Here is a 21,472-nt window from a genome sequence, read left to right on the forward strand (position 1 = left end):
AGTACTTATGTAGACATAAAAGTCAATGTTTGCGCTTTATTGCTTTTATTTACTTTTTGTTTTGTTACATGCACATAATTAGTTGTACGATTTTGTTTTTTATAATTTTTGCATCTTAAATTATGTATTGCGCTGTTGTCATAGTACATATGTACATTTAAATGTACATACTTAAATATAACTACTTAAACAAACGTTTCGTTCAATGTAACACAATCACAAACATACACTCCTCAATGAAATACGGCCAGTTACAGTTAATGCTTGAGTTATCAACGTACGCATTGTTTCGAATGTGCATTTTTTTTTTGCTGTTTTAATTTTTTTTTTACAATTAATTTAATATAATATTTTATTTCTCCTACTTGTTCAAGTGTACGGAGTTACAATGAGAAGCCGATTTCAAACAAATAAATAATCGATTGTGATAACTGATGTAGCTAAATTTCAGTTTCTAAATCTACCTCACGTTGCACCATTGAAGCAGATATGTATGTATGTATAAAGGCAGAAAATTAATGCTGCCTCATTCGTCTGTATATATAAGGCCTAATGTTAACTTTGCAAATGCGTTTATGATGTAATAATTTTTTAACCAACAAGTTTTCAGTTTGTTTTGCATTTTTTTGTATTTTTTTTGTTTTGTATTAGCATAAGTGTGAAGAGTGTAATGCGGTTATTTTATTGTCTTAAATTATGTTTCGTATTTAAACAAAAAGAAAATGTATGTATATCGCTAAGACATGCATGTGAATCAGGAGTGCATATTACTATTGTAAACTTAGAAATTTACATAAATATAAACACCTTAATAATGTTCATTATTGATAAAAAAAAATAAAAAAAAAACAAACAAGAAAAACTAAGAATTTTGTAAAATCTTAACAACTTAATTTAATGCGACGGGCCTTCTGATACTTAGCATCATGGAACTAAATTAGATGTACAATTTTTTAACTATACATTAGAATGTCAACGCTGTAAGAATAACATTGAATATCCTTTTTGTATTATTGCAAATTACAATGAGAATAAAGCGAGTTATTTAAAAATGTACCAATCATTTTTTAAAATATTTATTTTTGTATACATACTACTNGCAAATTACAATGAGAATAAAGCGAGTTATTTAAAAATGTACCAATCATTGTTAAAATATTTTTATTTGTATATATACATACATAACTAAAAGCTGATGGGAGTTTTATTTTATTGTATCTGCAAAACGGTACAATTTGCAGTATGAATGTATGTTTGTATTACTTCTTTTATATACCATCTAATTCAGGCAAAGGACGGACAGCGGCAGAGAAAATGTTCTAATGTTCTGCCAGAGCGAAGTGAGGCTATGGTGGTGCGAGTCTCCCGGTGCAGACGAAGCTCTCTCTCCTCCACGTCAGGTGGCGATGTTTCCAAAAGGACATTCGGACAATCGGGAGGCGGTGTTGGTCGAGACCGACTGCCTGTGAATTCCGTCGGTTAGCTGTAGAGTCCAGAGGTTGTTTTATGAACCTCTTGACTTCGTCCGTCAGTTCGTATAGATGCCTTCAGATGCCCGCGTCTGTGACACCCTAATAACTGATTTCAAAGTTTCACTGTAGATTTTTTGTTGTTGTAGCAGCTGTAGTCACTGTAGATCGTCGATGATGCCTATGGTGAAGATATGTTGTCCCCATGGAATGTGCCCCGTAATCACTGTAATCCAAAAAAAAGTTATGCACATTTCAGACCGATTGCAAATTTGTAGTGTCCGACCGAGCGTTCGCCTTCGGTTACCGAACAGTTCGGCCATGAAGTTCGGGCTCGGATTCATTTCGGTTTAGATCGAAATTGACCGAGTTCTTTTTACTTGGCCACGCCCATGGATTGTTGTTAGTATCAATTTTGTGTAAATTAGCGTCCTTAAATTTCGTAATATCGAAGTTTCAAGCATTTCTGAAATTCACCGTTATATAAAAAGTGGGCGTAATTTTAGTCCGATTTCAATAATTTTAAGCGTTTTGATTTTATGTACAATAATCACACAGAGTTTGGTACAAATTCATCGAACGGTTACCGAGATACATATATGTATGTGGTCATAAGTGGGCGGTACCACGCCCATTTTCCAAAATTTTGTCACAAACGTATTTGTTGCTAAAGAATTATTGCAAGCATCAATTTGGAATAAATTAGCTTCAGTATTTACTGATTTATCGAAGATTTCGTATTTCTCTAAATTACCATTATATGGGATGTGGGCGGGTCAATAAGTCCGATTTTAAAAATTTTTCAGCCGTTTTGGTATGCTTTACCAAGGCCAACAACCATGCCAAGTTTGGGAGAAATTGGTGGAGCGGTTACCGAGATATACACATGTAATCATATGCCCATTTTCCAAAAATTTATAATTTTATTATTTTTTTTCGTCTGAAAATCATTGTAAATATCAATTTAGAGTAAATAAGCTGCTGTAGTTACTAAAATATCGCTGTTTTCGTATTTCTGAAATCTCCCGTTATATGGGAGGTAGGCTTGGTTATTGTCCGTTATTACCCATTTTTAATTCCACCCGTCCTACGGTTATAGTAAGTACACATACCAAGTTTCGTTAAGATATCTAAATTTTTACTCGAGTTATCGTGTGCACAGAGTGGGTTTCTTTTTTCATTCTAATCATTTATGTATGCATTTGTCTATATCTACATATCTCGATTCGTTTTGCCTGTTACAAACAATCGTAATGTGTTAAAACCGTAATTAAGTTAAAATACAGTTGTACACAAGTGCGAACCCTCCATGGGTTCAGGATATACATATACGGAATCTATTTGCATGTTGTGCTCGACGTGTAATTGGTCACGATGACAACTTTGCTACTAAAAACAAAGAAAACATGGAACATGGACCTGGTACGGTGCGGTATTTTCCTGGTGGGATATTTATGTTTGTATTCATGGATGTATGTACATATGTATGTATGCAGCCGACCACTTTTTCCGCCGCTAGCAGTGTTGCCAGAGGGCAAATTCGTTTGGAGCTGAAACGGCCGAAAAAGAGCTAAGAAGGGCTAAATAATACTAATAGTAGCTAAAATGAAGAGCTAGTTTTTTTTAAGTTGAACATTTATTGACGTAAGGTTGTTTTTACATTTTCCGAAATTTTAATAAAAGCAACGAATTTTGTAAGTTAAAGTGCTGAAAAAAAAAACATTCAAAACCAAAATAAGGTGCATATATTTCGAATCCGTTATAACACTTATAGGCATGCACATACTTATATAAAAAAGACAATGAACTAAATAAAATAGAATAAGATGAAGCTATCGAAAATAGCCTGAGGTCGCCATAACCAAATAAATTGTTGTCAACACTTGTACAATGACAGATTTGGAATTTAAATATATTACCAAGCACAACTAAAATTTTCTGGAGCTAAAAAAGAGGTAGATAATTTTGAAAAGAGTTAAAAAAAAAGCTAGGAGCCAAAGCCCAATTTTCGAAACTAAATGGAAAAATAGAGCTAAATAATCTAGCTCCAAAAGGACAAAATGGCAACACTGGCCGCTAGCTTCTTGGTTGACGGCGACGGATGGCTGTATGTTATCTCTCTGTCGCATTTCTTCTATTGCCTTTTCCGTTTATACAATGTGCTGCTTCCATGTGCTGCCGACTGAACTGCTTTGCTGACCGCGACGACGGCAACCAATCGGCGTTGCCAAAAACCGCATTTCAACCGTCGAGCACGTCTATTGTTCCACATGGTATCAGGCGCCGAGCATGTCTAGCAAGTCGCATATGCCATTTCTTTGTTCGATTGTTTCGTTTGGAATCGCTGGGAATTTCTGCTCAGCCAATGGTGGCGCTGCATTGGCTGGCGCGTACACACATTCATGCATGCATAATACGAGCACTGTGAATCAGCGATGGAAGTTTAAATTGCAAATTGTACCTAATTTGAGTAGAAAATTGTATCCCATAGCGGATGAATGTACCCAAATAATTACATATTTCACATCTCTTAAAATCCAATTGAAGGTGTGAAAATATGAGGAGAAATTGCCCTTACGATGCATTAGCTAATTTTGGAATCTGCATTAAACTACTTTGATCTGTTCAAAAGGGAAAGAATCTAGGTAGGGCCAAATTATGTTTTACTTTTATTTTTTTATATCTAAGTATCTTGCCGATTTCCACCTTAAGTCCACTAAAACACGTTTCTGAACCATTTCCGTGACGAAAGCTTCTACACAAGCCAGAAACTTGTATTCGTTTGGTCTCGTCATGTCTCCAAAAATGGCATTAGCTGTTCAGGATGCTTTTTCGGCCTTTAAATGCTTTAAGGAAACAAAAGGATTGCTCCAGCGGTAAATTAAGGAAAGACAAACTACCTCCTTGAAATAAACAAAGAGTATCAGCTCATTGGGAAGCCAAGTCACTGTGGGTTGCTAAGATAATATTCCAAAGTTGTAAAGTATTCTTTTACGAAGAAAAACTACTGTCAAGAGCGGATATGATATGGATTCGCTGGAATGCGGTGATCTTTTCGGTGGAAATCAATGCTTTTTAAATCCTTTATATATAAGGACAAGATATATAATGCAGCAACGTGGACGATGCCTGCCGTGACAGTCGCGCCTACATAACCGAAAAGACCCAGATTTATATTTGGCCAGGTTTTTTCCCGCTCAGCTGATTCCCGAAAAACTCTTGAAGAATTTGTATGCTGTTACAACAAAAACATACCTAATAAAGATAAGCCTTGTGATGCATTTAACAGAACAAATCTGCGCAAGGTCTGTGGTTCGCGTACGCGATGACAAGTAACGAGATGGAATCATAAACTGTATGACCGTTCTTATAAAACCAATCTCAAAATTACATATCTGTGCTTGGTTCGTATAATATTAAAATAATTTGGCTGCATTGAAAATGTATCTAGAGTTGAGCCTTGTACCGAATGTACATTCAAACTACTGAAAAAAGCCCAAGTGTATCTACTTTTCCATCACTGCTTGGCGTGTACAGAGACGTTCTCTGGTATATGAAGTGCGTGTGTAGCAGGTGTACCGCGCGCTTTTAGCACTGCATTGACGGTCTCGAAGCTACAGTGGACGCAGACCAATTGGGATGGCGGCAAGAGAAAGTTTTATTTCTAAGTTACAGTAATCAGCCTCATTGCGAGAGTGCTGTCGAATGCAAGTCGTTTTTCGAGAGTCGAATCGTATGGAAAGTTTCATGTCATTGCCTAAATTTTCGACTCGAATAGTGTATTAAAAGGGAAAAACTTGGCAGCACTGCATAGTTTTCGACGACAGTAGACAATGCCAATGTTGTCGAGTCGTTCAAATTTATGGTTTATGCTTTAAGGTCACAGCTTATACATACCTAAATAATGTGCCTTCGGGCAGCCCCAGCAAGCAGCCTAAAATGTAAACTCAAATGTTATAGGCTTAACAAATACGTTTCACACATACTGTTTTACTTTGTATTTCAATTTTTTATGTATAGAAATGTAAATATTTAATTCTACAAATCTTCTTGCAGTTTTTTGATGAAATGTTATTTACGACTGTATTAATTGAAGTGAAAGAGAGAAATAATGCAGTGTATTTAGAAGAAAATGTAAAATCAATACCATATGCCCTTTTTGACAAAATTTAAATTTTGCATGGCAAAGAAAAAAACAGGATATGCATCCAGAGAAATCAATATTTTGTAAAGGAATGGCTTTTAATTTTAGTACAAGGTTTGTAACTGATAACAAACTAATAGATTACTAACAAAATAACTTAAAAAAAGTTAAATAGGGCCATTTGCATTGATACCGACAATAAATACATACACATGTGCACATGTATGTAGATTAGTCCCAGTTATTTTTCTACATAAATTTTATGTAAATGATAAGTACGTTAAAAGCAAAGGAAAAAGTTCAACTTCTTAATTTAATCGAAATTGTAAACACAGATAAATTAAATAACAATCCAGTGTTGTTATAATTTCTAAAACGGCGCACGATAAATGTCTGCCAGCAACATGCGCTTCATTTGCTTTTGTTAAACATTTTACGTATACTTTGGGAACATCAAGATGTTTAATAATATTGTTTTAGTAGTGTAGTTTTTGCGTGGTCAATGATTAAAAGAAAATTGTATTCATGTAGATATTATTACTCTATGAAATCTGTTCAAACATTGACCCATGATTGTTTTAATGGTTTGTCGCTGTTGCTTGGTGTATAAAATATTGCTATGAATATTACGCCTCCAAATCATTGACAAATAGCACTTCACGGTGCTTCAGGCCTGCTTCAGCTAACGTTGTGTCATTGCTATTACCGTTGATGGCGGCATTGTTAATGAATGAGCTGGCATAAAGGACACGTTTAGGAAAATTCGTTGTTATCTCGAATTCATCAGGTGAAGAGGGGTGACAGAACAGATAGTTGTACACATCCTGTTGGTGACAGGCAAAATTTTAACATTGATACATATTTATTTAATAAAAAAATCAAATACTTACAATTAATGAGTTGGAATTGAGAAAGCGCCGCTCAAGTCGTGCGCCGTTCGGCAGTTTGAATACGACACAGATGGTATCCGCTGTACCGGCTGGTGGTTCATTTGGTACCTTGTTGGCCAACTCAATTTTTAGTTGAGCAATTTCCTGAAGATTATATATTTCGTAATTTAGAAATTTTAATATATATGTATACTCCCAAATCACTCACTTGTTTTCGGCGTGTCTCTTCAGCGCGTTCGCGTTCAATAGCCTCCTGCGCTTGTCGTTCAGCATCACGCTCTAACTGACGAAGCCGCTCCTTCTCCTCGTCGGCACGTAAACTAAGCCGATATGCTTCGTCTTGCTGCTGGCGTAGAGTTTGTGTAAGATTTCGTTCTAAACGATCAGCCCGTGCTTGACTCAGCCATATCTCATTTGCCGATATCACCGTTTGCATGCGGCGTATCAACTCTTCAGGCATGCAATCACCTTCGAAGCGACCCACAACAACCATTCGATTGTTGCGTAGAGTTATTAACATCATCGTCGGATAGACGTGCACATTTAATGTGTGCGATACCCTATAACCCTCTGGCGAGGATACGTCACAGCCCCAGAAAAGCATATTACGATTAACATAATCAATTACTGATTGGTTTGAGAGTGTAGTGCGGCACAATGAATCCACATCTGGATTGTTTGTGGGATCCTTGTGCAGGTAGATGAGCAAGAAACGCAACTCTTGTTTGGCATCATTAAGTGCTTGCGCGTAGGTGCCCTGGTAGAAGACCGGGTGTGCTGGATAGCGTTCATTGTATGAGCGTATAAAGCTCATGACATCACCCACCGGATCGGTGACGACTACAATGAAGCGGGGTAAAATATAAATTTAATTAAATAAATGAAACCAAGTGCCTAAAATATTCCCTCTTAACCACAGTACATACTTCTTTCGTCGTTTCGCCCCAGATTCAGTAGCGCATTTAGTACACTGGCGAATGTTGAGTAGCAGTACTGAAATACCACATTAATCACGTAGCCAATGAAGCCTGTAAAGCTCCGCGGGATAGGACCTCCAGTTCCGCGCACCGCTCGACCACCGGGCATATTTGCGGAAAAAATTTGTTGCAGAAAGCGATCGTCGATGACAGCAGGTGCGCGTACATCTCTCGAGGCAGCATATGTTGTTGGAATACCTTCACGTATGTTCATTTGTTCTTGAAAAGCAACCTGCAAAGTGGAATTAATTAACACCGGTATTTATCNGGCAGTTTGAATACGACACAGATGGTATCCGCTGTACCGGCTGGTGGTTCATTTGGTACCTTGTTGGCCAACTCAATTTTTAGTTGAGCAATTTCCTGAAGATTATATATTTCGTAATTTAGAAATTTTAATATATATGTATACTCCCAAATCACTCACTTGTTTTCGGCGTGTCTCTTCAGCGCGTTCGCGTTCAATAGCCTCCTGCGCTTGTCGTTCAGCATCACGCTCTAACTGACGAAGCCGCTCCTTCTCCTCGTCGGCACGTAAACTAAGCCGATATGCTTCGTCTTGCTGCTGGCGTAGAGTTTGTGTAAGATTTCGTTCTAAACGATCAGCCCGTGCTTGACTCAGCCATATCTCATTTGCCGATATCACCGTTTGCATGCGGCGTATCAACTCTTCAGGCATGCAATCACCTTCGAAGCGACCCACAACAACCATTCGATTGTTGCGTAGAGTTATTAACATCATCGTCGGATAGACGTGCACATTTAATGTGTGCGATACCCTATAACCCTCTGGCGAGGATACGTCACAGCCCCAGAAAAGCATATTACGATTAACATAATCAATTACTGATTGGTTTGAGAGTGTAGTGCGGCACAATGAATCCACATCTGGATTGTTTGTGGGATCCTTGTGCAGGTAGATGAGCAAGAAACGCAACTCTTGTTTGGCATCATTAAGTGCTTGCGCGTAGGTGCCCTGGTAGAAGACCGGGTGTGCTGGATAGCGTTCATTGTATGAGCGTATAAAGCTCATGACATCACCCACCGGATCGGTGACGACTACAATGAAGCGGGGTAAAATATAAATTTAATTAAATAAATGAAACCAAGTGCCTAAAATATTCCCTCTTAACCACAGTACATACTTCTTTCGTCGTTTCGCCCCAGATTCAGTAGCGCATTTAGTACACTGGCGAATGTTGAGTAGCAGTACTGAAATACCACATTAATCACGTAGCCAATGAAGCCTGTAAAGCTCCGCGGGATAGGACCTCCAGTTCCGCGCACCGCTCGACCACCGGGCATATTTGCGGAAAAAATTTGTTGCAGAAAGCGATCGTCGATGACAGCAGGTGCGCGTACATCTCTCGAGGCAGCATATGTTGTTGGAATACCTTCACGTATGTTCATTTGTTCTTGAAAAGCAACCTGCAAAGTGGAATTAATTAACACCGGTATTTATCTAAGCGCATTATTTGTAAAAATTCTTCACCTCTAGATCCCACTGATGTCTGATTAAGACATCCCGACATATATTCATATCCTCAATGCCTGTTATGTCTTGGAACTGTAGAACCTTTTCGGTTTGTTCATTTGTAAGTCCGTCTTCCATGACTGTGTGTGAGTTTGGATTTTTCGGGCGCAGCAGTACAGAAAGGCAACAAATCAAAGGTGATGATTCGTAGTTTGTTGTTCGTGTACACGTATGGACGGTGCAAAGAACGTAGACCTTGCCGTCGTCGTTGTTGTTTTAGCTGGTGTGGAAAAGTCGTGTTCCCTCGACGATATGAAGCGTTGCAGTATTTGCATTCCCAAATAGTATTTGCCCTCCCGCTTTTTTTGCACTCGGTGATTGGTTATGAGTGAAAGTATACGGAAAATTAACTGTTGACGCCGTAATTTGTTTTTCCAGACAAACCTAGTTTTATTAAAATAATAAAACAAAACCGCTGCAAATTGGCTCAAGTTACGATGAATTCTCCTTTTTATCTGACTTTTCTTATTTGACAGTTCAGCAGAGATGCCATTATATTTGTAAAAACATTGGCCGCAGGGTCGCATGCGCTACGTAAATGAAGTTAAGTGAAGCAGCGCATATGTTGTCATAAGGAATTTCATTACGTTTACATACGTGCATTAATTGCACCATTTAAAAATGATGAAATGAAGAGATGAAATGATCCTAGTTGCAGCCTTGCCAGATTTACGGATTGTTCCGTACAGTACTGATTTGCAGGGGAGAAAATGGCTGAATGGATTCAACGTATGGATTTTTAGCTTTCCGTCAAGTTGTACGGTATTTTTGTGTTTTTCCATATTGTAAAAAATTACTTACTTTACACATATCCCATAGATTTCTTAAAGTTCCTGAACCCTATTTTTTTTTAATTAAAAAATTCGTTATTTTCGTACTTGAGGTCTTATATGTTAACAGCTTGACTATTTTTCACTCGATTTTAATCTTGGGAAGAGGATTTATAGGGCTTAAAAAGTATTTATTTATTCAATCATTCACAATATATTGGTATACTTCGATTGTTGGGAGGTTTTGTTGCGTAAAATTAAAAAAACTTCAATTTCCTTTATTTTTTTCCAACTTTAATCATCGCTTCAAATATTATACTGTTACTCGGTAGGGTCGACAACCTACCTTAAAAGTTTTGTTACATGTACATAAACTAAGAACGCACTGCTTGCTAAAATTTTCTAGTCAGAAAAATAATAAGGTGTCTGTGAAACAATCAATAAATAGGACTAGTAGAAACATGTGTTGATATTTGATGTTATTAAAAGTACGATTCCTGTGTTCACTTAAATACAAACGATTTTTTTTTGCTCGCCAAACAAATTTGAGACAACGGATTTAGTACGCATTTTTCACCGACCACTTTTTGTCCGTGTACGGATATTGGACTCTAAACGAACGTCTGGCAGCCCTGATTAGTTGGCAGCGTTGTTTGCTCCCCCGCATTGACATTTCTTTAGATCAACTTTTACCTGTTGTAAACAAAATATAGAAATCAAAATAATTGCTATTCTACACTGCCTGCTCAAAATAATTCCAAAAACAATAAAGTATTAAACACCAATAATAACCAGCATGTCTTACCTAGTGAATTTCAGCAACGACACTGCCAAGCAAATTCTTATAGAAATCATACGCACAGTGAATCAGCCCGAGAACTCCAAGAAGCTATCGGAAGCCAAAGCCTCTGCTGGAAAGGAAATGCTACTAATGATGCAGCACGTATTTCCATTGGTTATGCAATTACAGACAGATGTTATCAAAACTTATGGATTCCCAGGAAATCGCGAAGGACTTGTACAATTTTCACAGTTGGTGCGTGAAATGGAACGCGAGGATGTGGAAATTGCAAGATTGCGTAGCCAGATAAGAGCCATATACTTGCCGCCCATAGCTATCAATACCACAAATGATATTTTGATATGAGATCAAGAAATTAGTTAACAAAAGACTGAAATATGATTTGTATTAGTAATAATGTTAAAGCATAAACAGACGGCAGCGTTGATCCGGATCAACTCGGGAATTAATTGCAGTTGATCCGGATTAAGTCCGAGTTAGTCCGGATCAACGCTTCCATCTGTTTAAGCTTTTATTACTGTAGGCGCACATCCATAATATATAAATGCATTTATGTATTTGATATAAGTAAGTATATTTACACAGAATATGAGTATATCCAGCAAAGAAATTAATACATGCATTTTGAAAAAGTTGACAGTGTGAATTGGTTTTGTAAAACTTTTGTATCACAATCCAAAAAAAATTTCAAATCCTGCTATAGTAAAACGCACTAAAATCTATTTAAACTAAATGCCTAAAATATAAGTTTTGTGCAGTATTGTTTTTCTTGAAATGCAAGCAAATTCTACATTAATCAAAATAAATAAACGATGTTTATAGTTGGAAAATAAATAATTTTATATATGTAGGTATGTACATTTGACTGCATCACCAAAAAAAGGTGCGGTTTTTCCGCCGGTCCTACAAAATTTATTATGACGTTCGCCAAAATATTTCCGAAAAATATTAAGATTTACCTGAGCTGAACCGATTTGAAAATATCGTCAAAAATGGAGTTTTTTATGAGTAAAAATAGTTTCTTATGGGTCGATTATCAATAGCAATCGAACTTTAGTTGCTTTGCTAGTTGCCAAAACGATATTACAGATGGCAACTGACAATTGCTGTTGCTACGAGTGTGTACCTATACAGGCGACTACCCATTATATGGTCACCCATTCTTCTTCATGTTTCTTTGCTGCCAGATTTTAAAATTATATACATATACACAATGGGCCGATGCATAAAAAGTAAGCAATTGCTTTTACTTAAAATTTCATGCCTTTCATCCCGACTTCGCCATAATCCCGACTTTGAAGAACCCGACTAGACATAATCCAGACAATTTTTAAAAATCCAGACAGGACATAATACAGACATAACAAAATCTCGACCAAATAAAATACAGATAACACATTATTCAGACAAGACAAAATCCCGACGACTCAAATTCCCGACAAGACACAATCCAGACAAAGAAAAATTACAATGCGTCCGGAAATGAAATTGATGACTTATGCTTAAATATAAGCGGTCACCACTCCACATTTTTTCGCTTCTTCACTGCAAGGAGCCTAACCCTCGGCAACCATTTTAGCACAAGGACGAAAGCTGCGTATTCTCGTCGATGGCAAACTAATTCCAACGGTGAATAACCGGAAAATAGTCAGGGCTCGAATCGTCACATACGATAGCGTACCACTCGTCACGTAAAAACACATTTTTCGGGTCATGACATACGTGAACGTACTCTTTGCCCCATTCAGCTTATACTGCCTGACGTATCACGTAATTTTCTTTCGTATCGTTTTCGATCCGTGAACGGATGTTACGATTCGAGCCCAGATCTAGCTCTCGTTTCCGGCGCATACAACTGAAATTGCCAACCAAGTACAGAGCCGTAGTCCTCAATTCGGCAGTACTTGGCCAAAGACAAAGAAACGGTGTTGCAACCATACAAAGCCGTCCGATTCTAAATTATGCAGCGCCTGTGTGCTCGCCGGGGACAATTGGTTCGCAGTGGACGAAACTAAAGACATGCAACAATACAACACCCTGAACAACCAGAGGATGTCTTCTGACGTCGCCAGAACATCACATCCACAGTGAAGCCGAAATTCTCCCAGTAAGGTGCAACAGTTGTCAGTACTCGAACTTGCTTGAGCACTACGCACAGCACTCCTGGGACTGGGACTGTACAGACAGGCTATTAACGGCATTTACAAATTCCAGTCGAGTGAATGACGTCATCAGTGCCAATCACCACCTGTGAACGAGAGTGAGCTTCAACTGCCACGATATACCCGCGTAACTCTGGCCCAACTCGCCTCCCAATATCGAAAATGATTGTCCAGCATGTGGAGATTCCCCTCTTGACACCAACCACCTCTTCACATGCTCACTCAATCCAACTCAACTAACATCCCCCCTGCCCCTCTGGTACTACCTCATCGAAATATCAAATCTCCTGGGCCTACCGTTAGTTGAGCCTGCGGACAATTACGGGCTAAGTAAGGCCTTACAACAATAACAACAACTGTGTTTTTTATACATTATTTTTGAGTGAATACAGAAGACAATCATGACAAAAATCCCGACAAAATATAAAAATAATTAAAAATTCGCGCGGTTTTTTAATTATTTTTATATTTTGTCGGGATTTTTTGTCGGGATTTCTTGTCTGGATTATGTCTTGTCGGGATTTGGTCGTGTCTGGATTATGTCTGGTTGGGATTTAGTCGTGTCTGGATAATGTCTTTCGGGATTCTGTATTTCGGTATTTTGTATATCGGGATTTCATTATACACTCGGCCCAATAATATGAACAGTACCTGTTACATTAGTCGTTTTTGCCGTTGCTGTTACGTTTATTGTGGCGGTTGCTGTTCTGGTTGCTCCTGTAGCAATTTCTGAAAATGTATAAAATATTATTTTAATATTTTTGAACATATTTACATATGTACATACTATACATAAATATAAGTAACACAAAATTACCTGTTGCATTTTGATGAGCAGTTTCTGCCCAACATTGTCTTGGAATCCTTTTCAACTGAAACAGTTTTCGCATGAATCTCCTTTTATAGCCGATGTTATTAAACGGTAAACGAAACGAAATGCATTCAAACATAATTTCCAGCACATGCTCGATATATCGAATAAGAAGTAAGAAAAGCAGACAAATATTCAAGAGTTCATAGCTTCCGAAAATACCTGCATATTTACTAGGGCGTTCGATTATTCGACATTTTCCACAATCACGTTTCGAGTTAAGGCGAATCTTCATACGTATGCGTGCGTTTGACAGAAAAATTGAATATAAAAATTTTTATGGCAGCACCCATGGTGGAATAATACAAGGTGTTGGATATTGACAGCGTTCTCGCTCTAATCCGCCATCTTGGCTCCCTTAGCTATATCAGTGTTTCCCTCTTGAAAAAACTACATTTTATCGCCTTTAAAAAAGTACTAAACTACCTCATTCCCTATTCCAAAACCGATTTGCAATCACTGAACAATTCTTTGACATTTACTCTATTCTTATCGTTGGCAACTGAAAATTAAATTAGAAATTTCAACATTAATTCGGCAAAAAAACATCGGTTTAGAGTTCTCCCCAAGGATTTGTAGTTATTTTGGTCGGTGCTTCCTTCCGCTGCAATTCCGTCTGTGGTTCACTGCCACTGGCCTTGCTTTTTCAACGATATAACTGTTTTCTTGGTAAGTTTAGATGGAAGATTTAAACAAGAACTACGTATTTAACTATGCATCTATTCCCCAGTGATTTTTGCTGCTGCAATCCCGTCTGTGGTTCACTGCCTCTGGCCCTGCTTTTCCAACGATATAACTGTTTTTTTGGTAACTTCTACCGCTAAGACTTTGTTGCTTTTTCCCTTTTCCTTAAAAACATAATAGTGCTACAAAGCTCAATAACAATATGGAAACAAATGTTAATAAGCCACAATAATATTGACAATAAATAAGATTTCACTACGATTGAATTTTCTATTAGTAACAGGGTAGTTATAGTGAATGTTTTATTCGATAACTAAAACTATATTTGATGTTTGTAGCGATAAAAATATGCCTAAATCAGCCAAATACCCTATGTGGGTCGGCTGAATCAGTAAAACGTGACAGTAGTTGACTTTTGAGGTTAATATATCGGTCTTGAGTTGGTAAGGTTTTTAAAAAATCCGCAGCTTCCTTTAAAGCATCGCTGCTAATTGCTGAGAAAACCAGATTGTATTTACCGACATAAGATGTGGTCTTGTACGACTGAAAGGTGGCCTCAATTTGTAGAAACCATTTGTCTGTCATCTCAGTTCAGAACGGTCGCAGCTTGCATTGCGATGCAAGCTCCACATCTTTAGTTGGCATTTTGTTCGATGAAATATTCTCCCCTTCCGTCGATTCGCCCTTTTGTCGATTCCGTCATGTTGTAACGACTCGGGGTCACCACTAATTTTTTGGTTTTGGAAGTTTGACTATAATTATAGGACATTGTGTTTAATAAACTAAATTACCATTTATTGCATAAGTACTACGTTATATATACTACTTTCGCGAATTTAGCTTATCATAATATACCGTTTGTAACTATTTATATGCAAAATTTTATATGAAAAATAGTACCAAATTTCGTACTACTTCGCAAAGCGGGCTTTTTTTCTTCCCGTTTCTCTCGTGCTTCCATATTACAACCTTTTGTAAGGGAGCTGTCGACATGAGCTGTCACTACGTACAACACCTTGTATAATTCCACCATGGGCAGCACCTACATATATGACAACGCATGAAAAATGAAGAAAGTTGTACGAATTTTGACTTCTAAGTCAAGCTAATGAAGTCCGCCTTTGTTCGAAACAAAGTTACTTGAAAAAAATAGGTCCTTAATTTTTAGATTAAAAAAAGGCGGTATATTTACTTTTAGTCAGAAATGAAAGCCAAAAATTTAATGAAAGTATTAAAATTTGGTAACAGCAAAACAAACATTCGATCTAGAACAAAATATTTAAAAGTTCTGGGAATAAGTGTTTTTTTTCATTGTTTTGAAAAACCTTATTTCAATTAATTTTAAATGCGTTTTGAAGAATCATTTCGTGAATCGTATCTCTACTGAAATCAGATTTGGTTGAGCAGAAATAAATTTTTTATAGCTACCTTATTGCAAACAATGTCTCAGAAATTGTGTTTTTTTTGTAAAAAATTACTTTAAGCAGCACTTTGTTTAGCGCTTTAACAGAACTTTGCTTAGCTGACATTTAACAGCACTACATGTAGGAAAATCGAATTGCGGTTTACTCCGCAACAAAACTCCGGTTTATTCCATGTTCGAAAAATCACGATTTCAAAAAGACCACTTAAAAAACTTTGGAAGAATCACCTAAAATCGGCTTGTGAAAACCGGGTCAATCACCCTAATGTTTACATATATAATTATGTGAAATTTGTTTATAAATAATTCCAGTGGAAAGTGACATCTGCGAGTTATCGAGAGAGTGAGATGACGCTTAGCATTCAATATCAGTGTCCTTTTCTGGCAGATAGAAGCTGAGCGAAATTACACAAAGTAGGGAAAGTGCACAGCTAACCGGTGCATTTATGTAATCAATTTATAAGTACCTACATACATATATTTTTAAAAGCTTTAATTTTTTAAATTTAAAAATTAACAAAAAAATGTGAAAAGAAGCTACTGAAAAGAAGTGCGTCCGGCCCTTACTCGGGATGTTAAAATTGATTCGATTAATTTCTAGTTCGCTTCGTACTCCAGAAAGTTGTATCAATTTTAAGACCGGTTACTCCATGTCTGGATAACACTAACTGCAGGTCATCGACTTTACCGACTTCTTTACATGTAACTGGAAGTCGATAACGATGTTAAACCTGTAGTTAGTGTTAACCAGACATTGCGCAACCGGCCCTAAGTATTTGTATTCGATCCGTTTTCACCATGTCTGGATTAGTGTTATATCCCCGTTAATCATCCTAATCGATGTTGTCGACTGCCTGTTATATGCATGGAGCTGATTGTGTCTATAACGATATCAAATATAACATGGTGAAAACGGTCCTTCGCCGTTTTCATATTTTTCATAGTCATATTCGTGGAAATTTCGCGTTTATATTCGTCGTCGTATCCATCTTCGTTTTCTTCTTCATTTACGGCCTCGTATTGGCCTTCGCTTTCACATCAATCTTCGTGGTCGTCATTGTGTTCCACTTCAGGCTTCCTCTTGGTATTCGTCGTCCTCGTCATCCTCGTTGTACTCGTATTCGTATTCGTGTACGCATTCGTCTTTGTTTTCCTGATCGTCATAACTTTGGTAGAAACTATTAAGCTACCATTTTAAATATATGTATATAGGAAAAACTTGAAAGTTAAGGGGGCTCGTGTCGTCATGTTAGTTTTCAATAACTTATGTATACTTTACCCTCGCTGGTGCAGTTACCTTGTCGTTGGTATGGAGACTTTGCTGAATCACCAACCAGTCCTCTCCAGGTTTGGGGTAATGCGGCAGCTCTTGTAGCTTCTTCGATAACCTCTTTCCAAGTTAGGACTGCGGGGAACAGCGACCAAGAACTGCTATCATCTAAACCAGGATGTTATGCCACACCGTGGTTATTAGGCGGTTTGCAGCGAGGAGGATGTAATCCGGGAGTATTTGAACGGCGCCTTTCCGACACCGGGCCACATCGCGGACTCACGGTGGCCTTACCGCGACAACGGGCTCCGACGCGGCGAACCTGATGAGATCCCTTATGCCATTGAAATTGCTGAGCTCGCCTCGCCAAAAAAAACCACTTCAACTAAAACAACAACGGCATCTGCGGCATCAGAAGCAGTGAGCACCAGTTACAACAACACCTCGCACAGCAGCACAAATAGTCACACTAACGACTGACGGTAATACGCCAAGAATCGCGAAGGGTCCCAGGCGCAACGACAGCTGTCTGGAGCATTTAACAGCCGAGGAGGCAGCACTCTTTATCGAACATGCCAGTGACGATGAACAGCCAGGTCCTAGTAAGGCGTCCATCGAAGGACACATCGCAAATCCAGCATTACATATTTACCTGCCCAGCAAGATAGGGGGCACCACCGGTCCGGCAGCTAACTTTCAGGCACAGCGTCACCGCACAAAAAGTCTGCCCCGCTCAAAGAGTCCGCAGCGCTCTAACAGCCGTTCCGGCAGCAGACACCGCGAGGAGTTGAATAGACACCACAGGTAGCACAGGGAGCTTCGAAGGAGACAGGTGGGCGGAAACAAAAGAGGGAGAAGCACCGTAGGGGGCCAGATGTCGCCCGCTAATTCTGCCGGGTCAGCCGGGATCCCTTGACGACTAACTCCGCGTGGTTCTAAGCGCAACCTGATAAACTCCAGGCGAAGGCAGAGTCAAGGCAGTCGAAATGCGGAAGAGCGGGCTAAACCAATAGGTACATCAACTCGCGCCTGCCGCAAGGCAGATAAGCGGGCAACAGCAACAGTAAAGAAAAATGTTTTTTTTTTATTATAGTGTTATTAACACAGGACCTGGCCGCAGCGCGACGGACGAATGGCGGTTGTTTTGGCTGCGGCCTACTTACCAGGGGACGACATTCACACGCGATGGCACCACTAGAAATGAAATTCAGATTTTTGAATTTTCATTTAGAAGTTGAAAAAGGTATTTCTCTGAAAAAAGGTTCAAATAAATTTTTATTCTGGAGTAAAAACATTTAAGACCCATTTAAAAGGATGAAATGTAGGTTGTTTAACCTACTGCCGGTCGAAAGCGGAAGTCGCTGATACGTCCAAAAGAAAAAAAAGATAGTGTTCGTATTTTTGCGTTTTCCAATTAAAAAAACATTTTCCTCCATTTTAGAAGGGGTAGACGGGTGGTCTTGGACACCCGGTATACCTTTGTTTACGTATGTATGTATGTATGTATGAACGTATGAAACTTCCATAAAACGCATCGAGCAAAGAAAACTGTTTTCTTTGGCCAGCTGACTTCACCGCCGCCACAACTACTCGGGGGAAGAAAGCCGGCGGCAGGCCACATAATCAATGAATCTTGCCATACGTAAATTTCCAATTTGACATTTTCTTTGAGGCGTACGAGTATGTTGCCTGCAACGAAGTCATCGACAATGCGTAAGTTGACTATCATTATCGCTAGCGCATTAAGTGATGTCGGTAAGGCTACTGGCATGCAAATACTATATACTCAGGATTACGTAAATACATTGCGAGCATACGAATGACAATCAAACAAAAACAATATTTATAGCCTTTTGTATGCGGGTGAGTTGAGTGCAGGACACAAACATATGCACATACATATGTACATACGGTGAATGCCTGTATGCAAAGGATATTCAGCAGCAGGCGCGGCACGGCAAAGCATGGCATTACGTTTCATTTCAGCGGCGTTTGTGACATGGAAAAACCATTATCGTTGTAAAAATGAACCGGCAAGTATGCAAAAGAAAAGCCAACACGCACATACATACACAAACGCTAGAGTAAATACTTGTACGTTTAGGTTTCTGTGTGAGTGCAATACAAATGGAAAAACTGTCACAACAGCAAAATAATTTCCTTCGCCAAATGAAGGTATGAATGTATGCATGTGTGTGTAAAGGTATGTGCCCATATCTGACTCCTCTCATATGTACATATATATGTGCATAGAAATAAGCACACATACATACATACATCCATATATATGTTTGAGTTAACGACCACATTTCCTGAATTCAGCTGGGACAGTCTCGCGCCATTATCAAGCTTCTTCTCCTTCATTTTTTTTTTTTTTTGCTTCTACTACCTTCATTATTGGAATCAGGATTTAAAATATTGAAAAATGGCAAGCCAGCGAAAAACAGGAAGGAAATGAATATGGACGGGAAATTACTTATTAATTGAGTAGGAAAATGAAATACGAAATGTGAATCGAAGGACAAAAAAAAAAAGGATGAGCGTAGTCAAATAGGACAGAAAGAAATTAAAGAACATATATGGCAAATGACAAAGGGCATCATAAAAGTGTACACACACACATAACGAAAGATGGCATACCTACATACATACATACATATGAGTATGTATAAAAGTACGCGAGGGCGTATGAGTAATAATTTTGCTGTTCGTAGCGAGTATTCATGCTGCCCACCTACTCTGCTGGGGCAAGCCACGCACACACGATAACACCCCGCATAACTCGTATGCTATGTCTTGCCATTTGCTGTGTGATTTCCTTAAGGAGTTCTACTTTCCCAAATTTTGGTTTTTATTTTTTATTTTATTTGTTGTCTTAACTTGTTTTGTGTTTTGCATTTGTTAGTTTCCTGTTTTTGTTGAAACTTTATCGGCTTTAGTTTGTTGTTGTTGTTTTTTTTTTTTTTTGGTTTTTGTTACTCTTCTGGCTGTTTTGCTTAGCGCAACTAACTTGAAAAGTTAAATGGCTCAGAGTGGAATTCGTGATTTATGAGTGGCGGCGAATGTCAAGGACCATGCAGCACTGGCNTGACATTTTTTTTAGAGGGCGCATTATGCAAAAGAGCAATACACTCGCAGAAAGAATTGTACATCCAGATGTGGTTATATTTCAAAAGACGGCATAATTTGAAATTGGTTGTGCAACTGGTATCAAAATGGGCTTTGAATTCAGCGGAGATTGAGGATTTCTGGATCAAGACCTTGCTAAAATATATGGGATAGCGCGTATTCTCGATTTATCGATAGTAGGCAGTATTTGGTGCTCCATTTGGTGTGCCCGCAGATTTTTCCGCCTCACCGGCTGTCAATTGACCGAAGCGGCTTCCAGAGGTGACTGGTATAGCAAAGGCAGCAAGCGTTCTTTTATTTACCACCATTTTAAAATAATGCTTAAGACTTTGACCCCATTGAAGTAAAACAAAGTAGGGGCTATCTTCATCCAAATCCTTCAGAAGCTGGTTGTAGATGTTAATAGTTCAGTTCAGTGGCGGATCCAGCGGGGGGATTTTGGCGGTTAAACTACGTGTCAGTCCGTGGCGGACCCACAGGGGGTGTTTTAATACATAGACGCCATATTATACATACATATGCGCCATATTAAAATATGTTATGTTTTCCTGGAGGCGTTGTATATTTTTAGGCACAAGCCTTACTCATTTGGAAATCTTAGCGATTGAAATTTATCGTTGCGATTTCTAGAATCAAACTGCTGATCTGCAGATCCTTCCATTAGAGCCTTGCACCAACCGCATTTTCCACCTTTGATCCATCGGTGCAGGAATACCATAATTTTTCGTTGGTTGGCCACCGCATCATTCTTCCCTAGTTGGAAATCATATAAAAAATCCTGCGGTGGACATCGCTGCAGGGCGTCATGTGATATTGCTGAAATAAAAGTCTCGGCCTTGAACCCGTTCTGCCGTCCTCTTTTACGTTCACTCAAGATCGCTGCGGTTGCTCATATTCCCTCTGATCCCACAGTTTTCATTCCCTTAATCTAAGATACCCTACTGAGCTGCATTAGTTGTGAAGATTTGTGGTTGTTTTAAGTGGGAGACAACACTTCTTCGAGGGACACTTTATCTTCCCTAAAAGTTCAAAAAGTAGAAAATTGGGAAAATAGTTCGTATTTTTTAAGTAAAATTTTTCGCAGTGTATTAAAAAATATCAAAATTTTTAGCAGCAACACTAAAAATACACAAATACTAAAAAAAAACAGCAACATTTCAAAACTTCGCTGCACTAACATTTTGAAGAAATGCGGAAACGCGAAAGTAACAATAATGCCAACAATGGCAATGCGGACGGAAAGAACAACAAAGCATACACACAATAACTATAGAGAAGAAAATAGAAAACTAAAAAATTTCGAGCATACCATGAAGTGTAGAAATTTTCAAGTGACACGCCAGCGAA

General features: G+C 38.4%; 3 protein-coding genes, 1 long non-coding RNA gene and 1 pseudogene across 4 annotated transcripts; 3 read left to right on the forward strand and 2 right to left on the reverse strand.

Annotated features, from left to right (window-relative positions):
* Nucleotides 1-1,056, forward strand: part of LOC108364502 (multidrug resistance-associated protein 1 pseudogene) — a 2,346-nt pseudogene extending 1,290 nt beyond the window's left edge.
* A 4,370-nt stretch (nt 1,057-5,426) lies between these two features.
* On the reverse strand, nt 5,427-7,733 carry LOC108364493 (FAS-associated factor 2-like). The gene is made up of 4 exons (XM_017618187.1): nt 7,430-7,733; nt 6,712-7,343; nt 6,504-6,647; nt 5,427-6,437 (listed from the first exon to the last, which is right to left on the reverse strand). The coding sequence occupies exons 1-4, from the start codon at nt 7,692-7,694 to the stop codon at nt 6,240-6,242; spliced, it is 1,239 nt and encodes a 412-aa protein (XP_017473676.1). The 5' UTR covers nt 7,695-7,733; the 3' UTR covers nt 5,427-6,239.
* Nucleotides 7,730-9,460, reverse strand: LOC108364503 (FAS-associated factor 2-like). The gene is made up of 4 exons (XM_017618201.1): nt 8,973-9,460; nt 8,626-8,908; nt 7,908-8,539; nt 7,730-7,843 (listed from the first exon to the last, which is right to left on the reverse strand). The coding sequence occupies exons 1-4, from the start codon at nt 9,090-9,092 to the stop codon at nt 7,730-7,732; spliced, it is 1,149 nt and encodes a 382-aa protein (XP_017473690.1). The 5' UTR covers nt 9,093-9,460.
* An 869-nt stretch (nt 9,461-10,329) lies between these two features.
* LOC108364500 (protein C10) lies at nt 10,330-11,221 on the forward strand. The gene has a single exon (XM_017618200.1). The coding sequence runs from the start codon at nt 10,581-10,583 to the stop codon at nt 10,929-10,931; it is 351 nt and encodes a 116-aa protein (XP_017473689.1). The 5' UTR covers nt 10,330-10,580; the 3' UTR covers nt 10,932-11,221.
* Nucleotides 11,222-13,913: 2,692 nt separating this feature from the next.
* Nucleotides 13,914-14,564, forward strand: LOC108364501 (uncharacterized). Its single transcript, XR_001847768.1, has 2 exons — nt 13,914-14,288; nt 14,350-14,564. It is a non-coding gene; the product is annotated as an uncharacterized LOC108364501 (long non-coding RNA).
* The last annotated feature ends 6,908 nt before the right edge of the window (nt 14,565-21,472 follow it).

Source organism: Rhagoletis zephyria, unplaced genomic scaffold (assembly GCF_001687245.7).
Source record: "Rhagoletis zephyria isolate East Lansing unplaced genomic scaffold, Rhagoletis_zephyria_1.1 Rzeph_scaffold_01573, whole genome shotgun sequence".
NCBI lineage: Eukaryota > Metazoa > Arthropoda > Insecta > Diptera > Tephritidae > Rhagoletis > Rhagoletis zephyria.

Coding starts and splice junctions, on each gene's coding strand:
- LOC108364493 (XM_017618187.1), bottom strand. CDS start 7,694: ATGAACATACGTGAAGGTATTCCAACAACATATGCTGCCTCGAGAGAT. Junction 7,344..7,429: donor GGGGCGAAACGACGAAAGAA/GTATGTACTGTG, acceptor GCTTCATTGTAG/TCGTCACCGATCCGGTGGGT. Junction 6,438..6,503: donor TCAATTCCAACTCATTAATT/GTAAGTATTTGA, acceptor TGTCACCAACAG/GATGTGTACAACTATCTGTT.
- LOC108364500 (XM_017618200.1), top strand. CDS start 10,581: ATGTCTTACCTAGTGAATTTCAGCAACGACACTGCCAAGCAAATTCTT.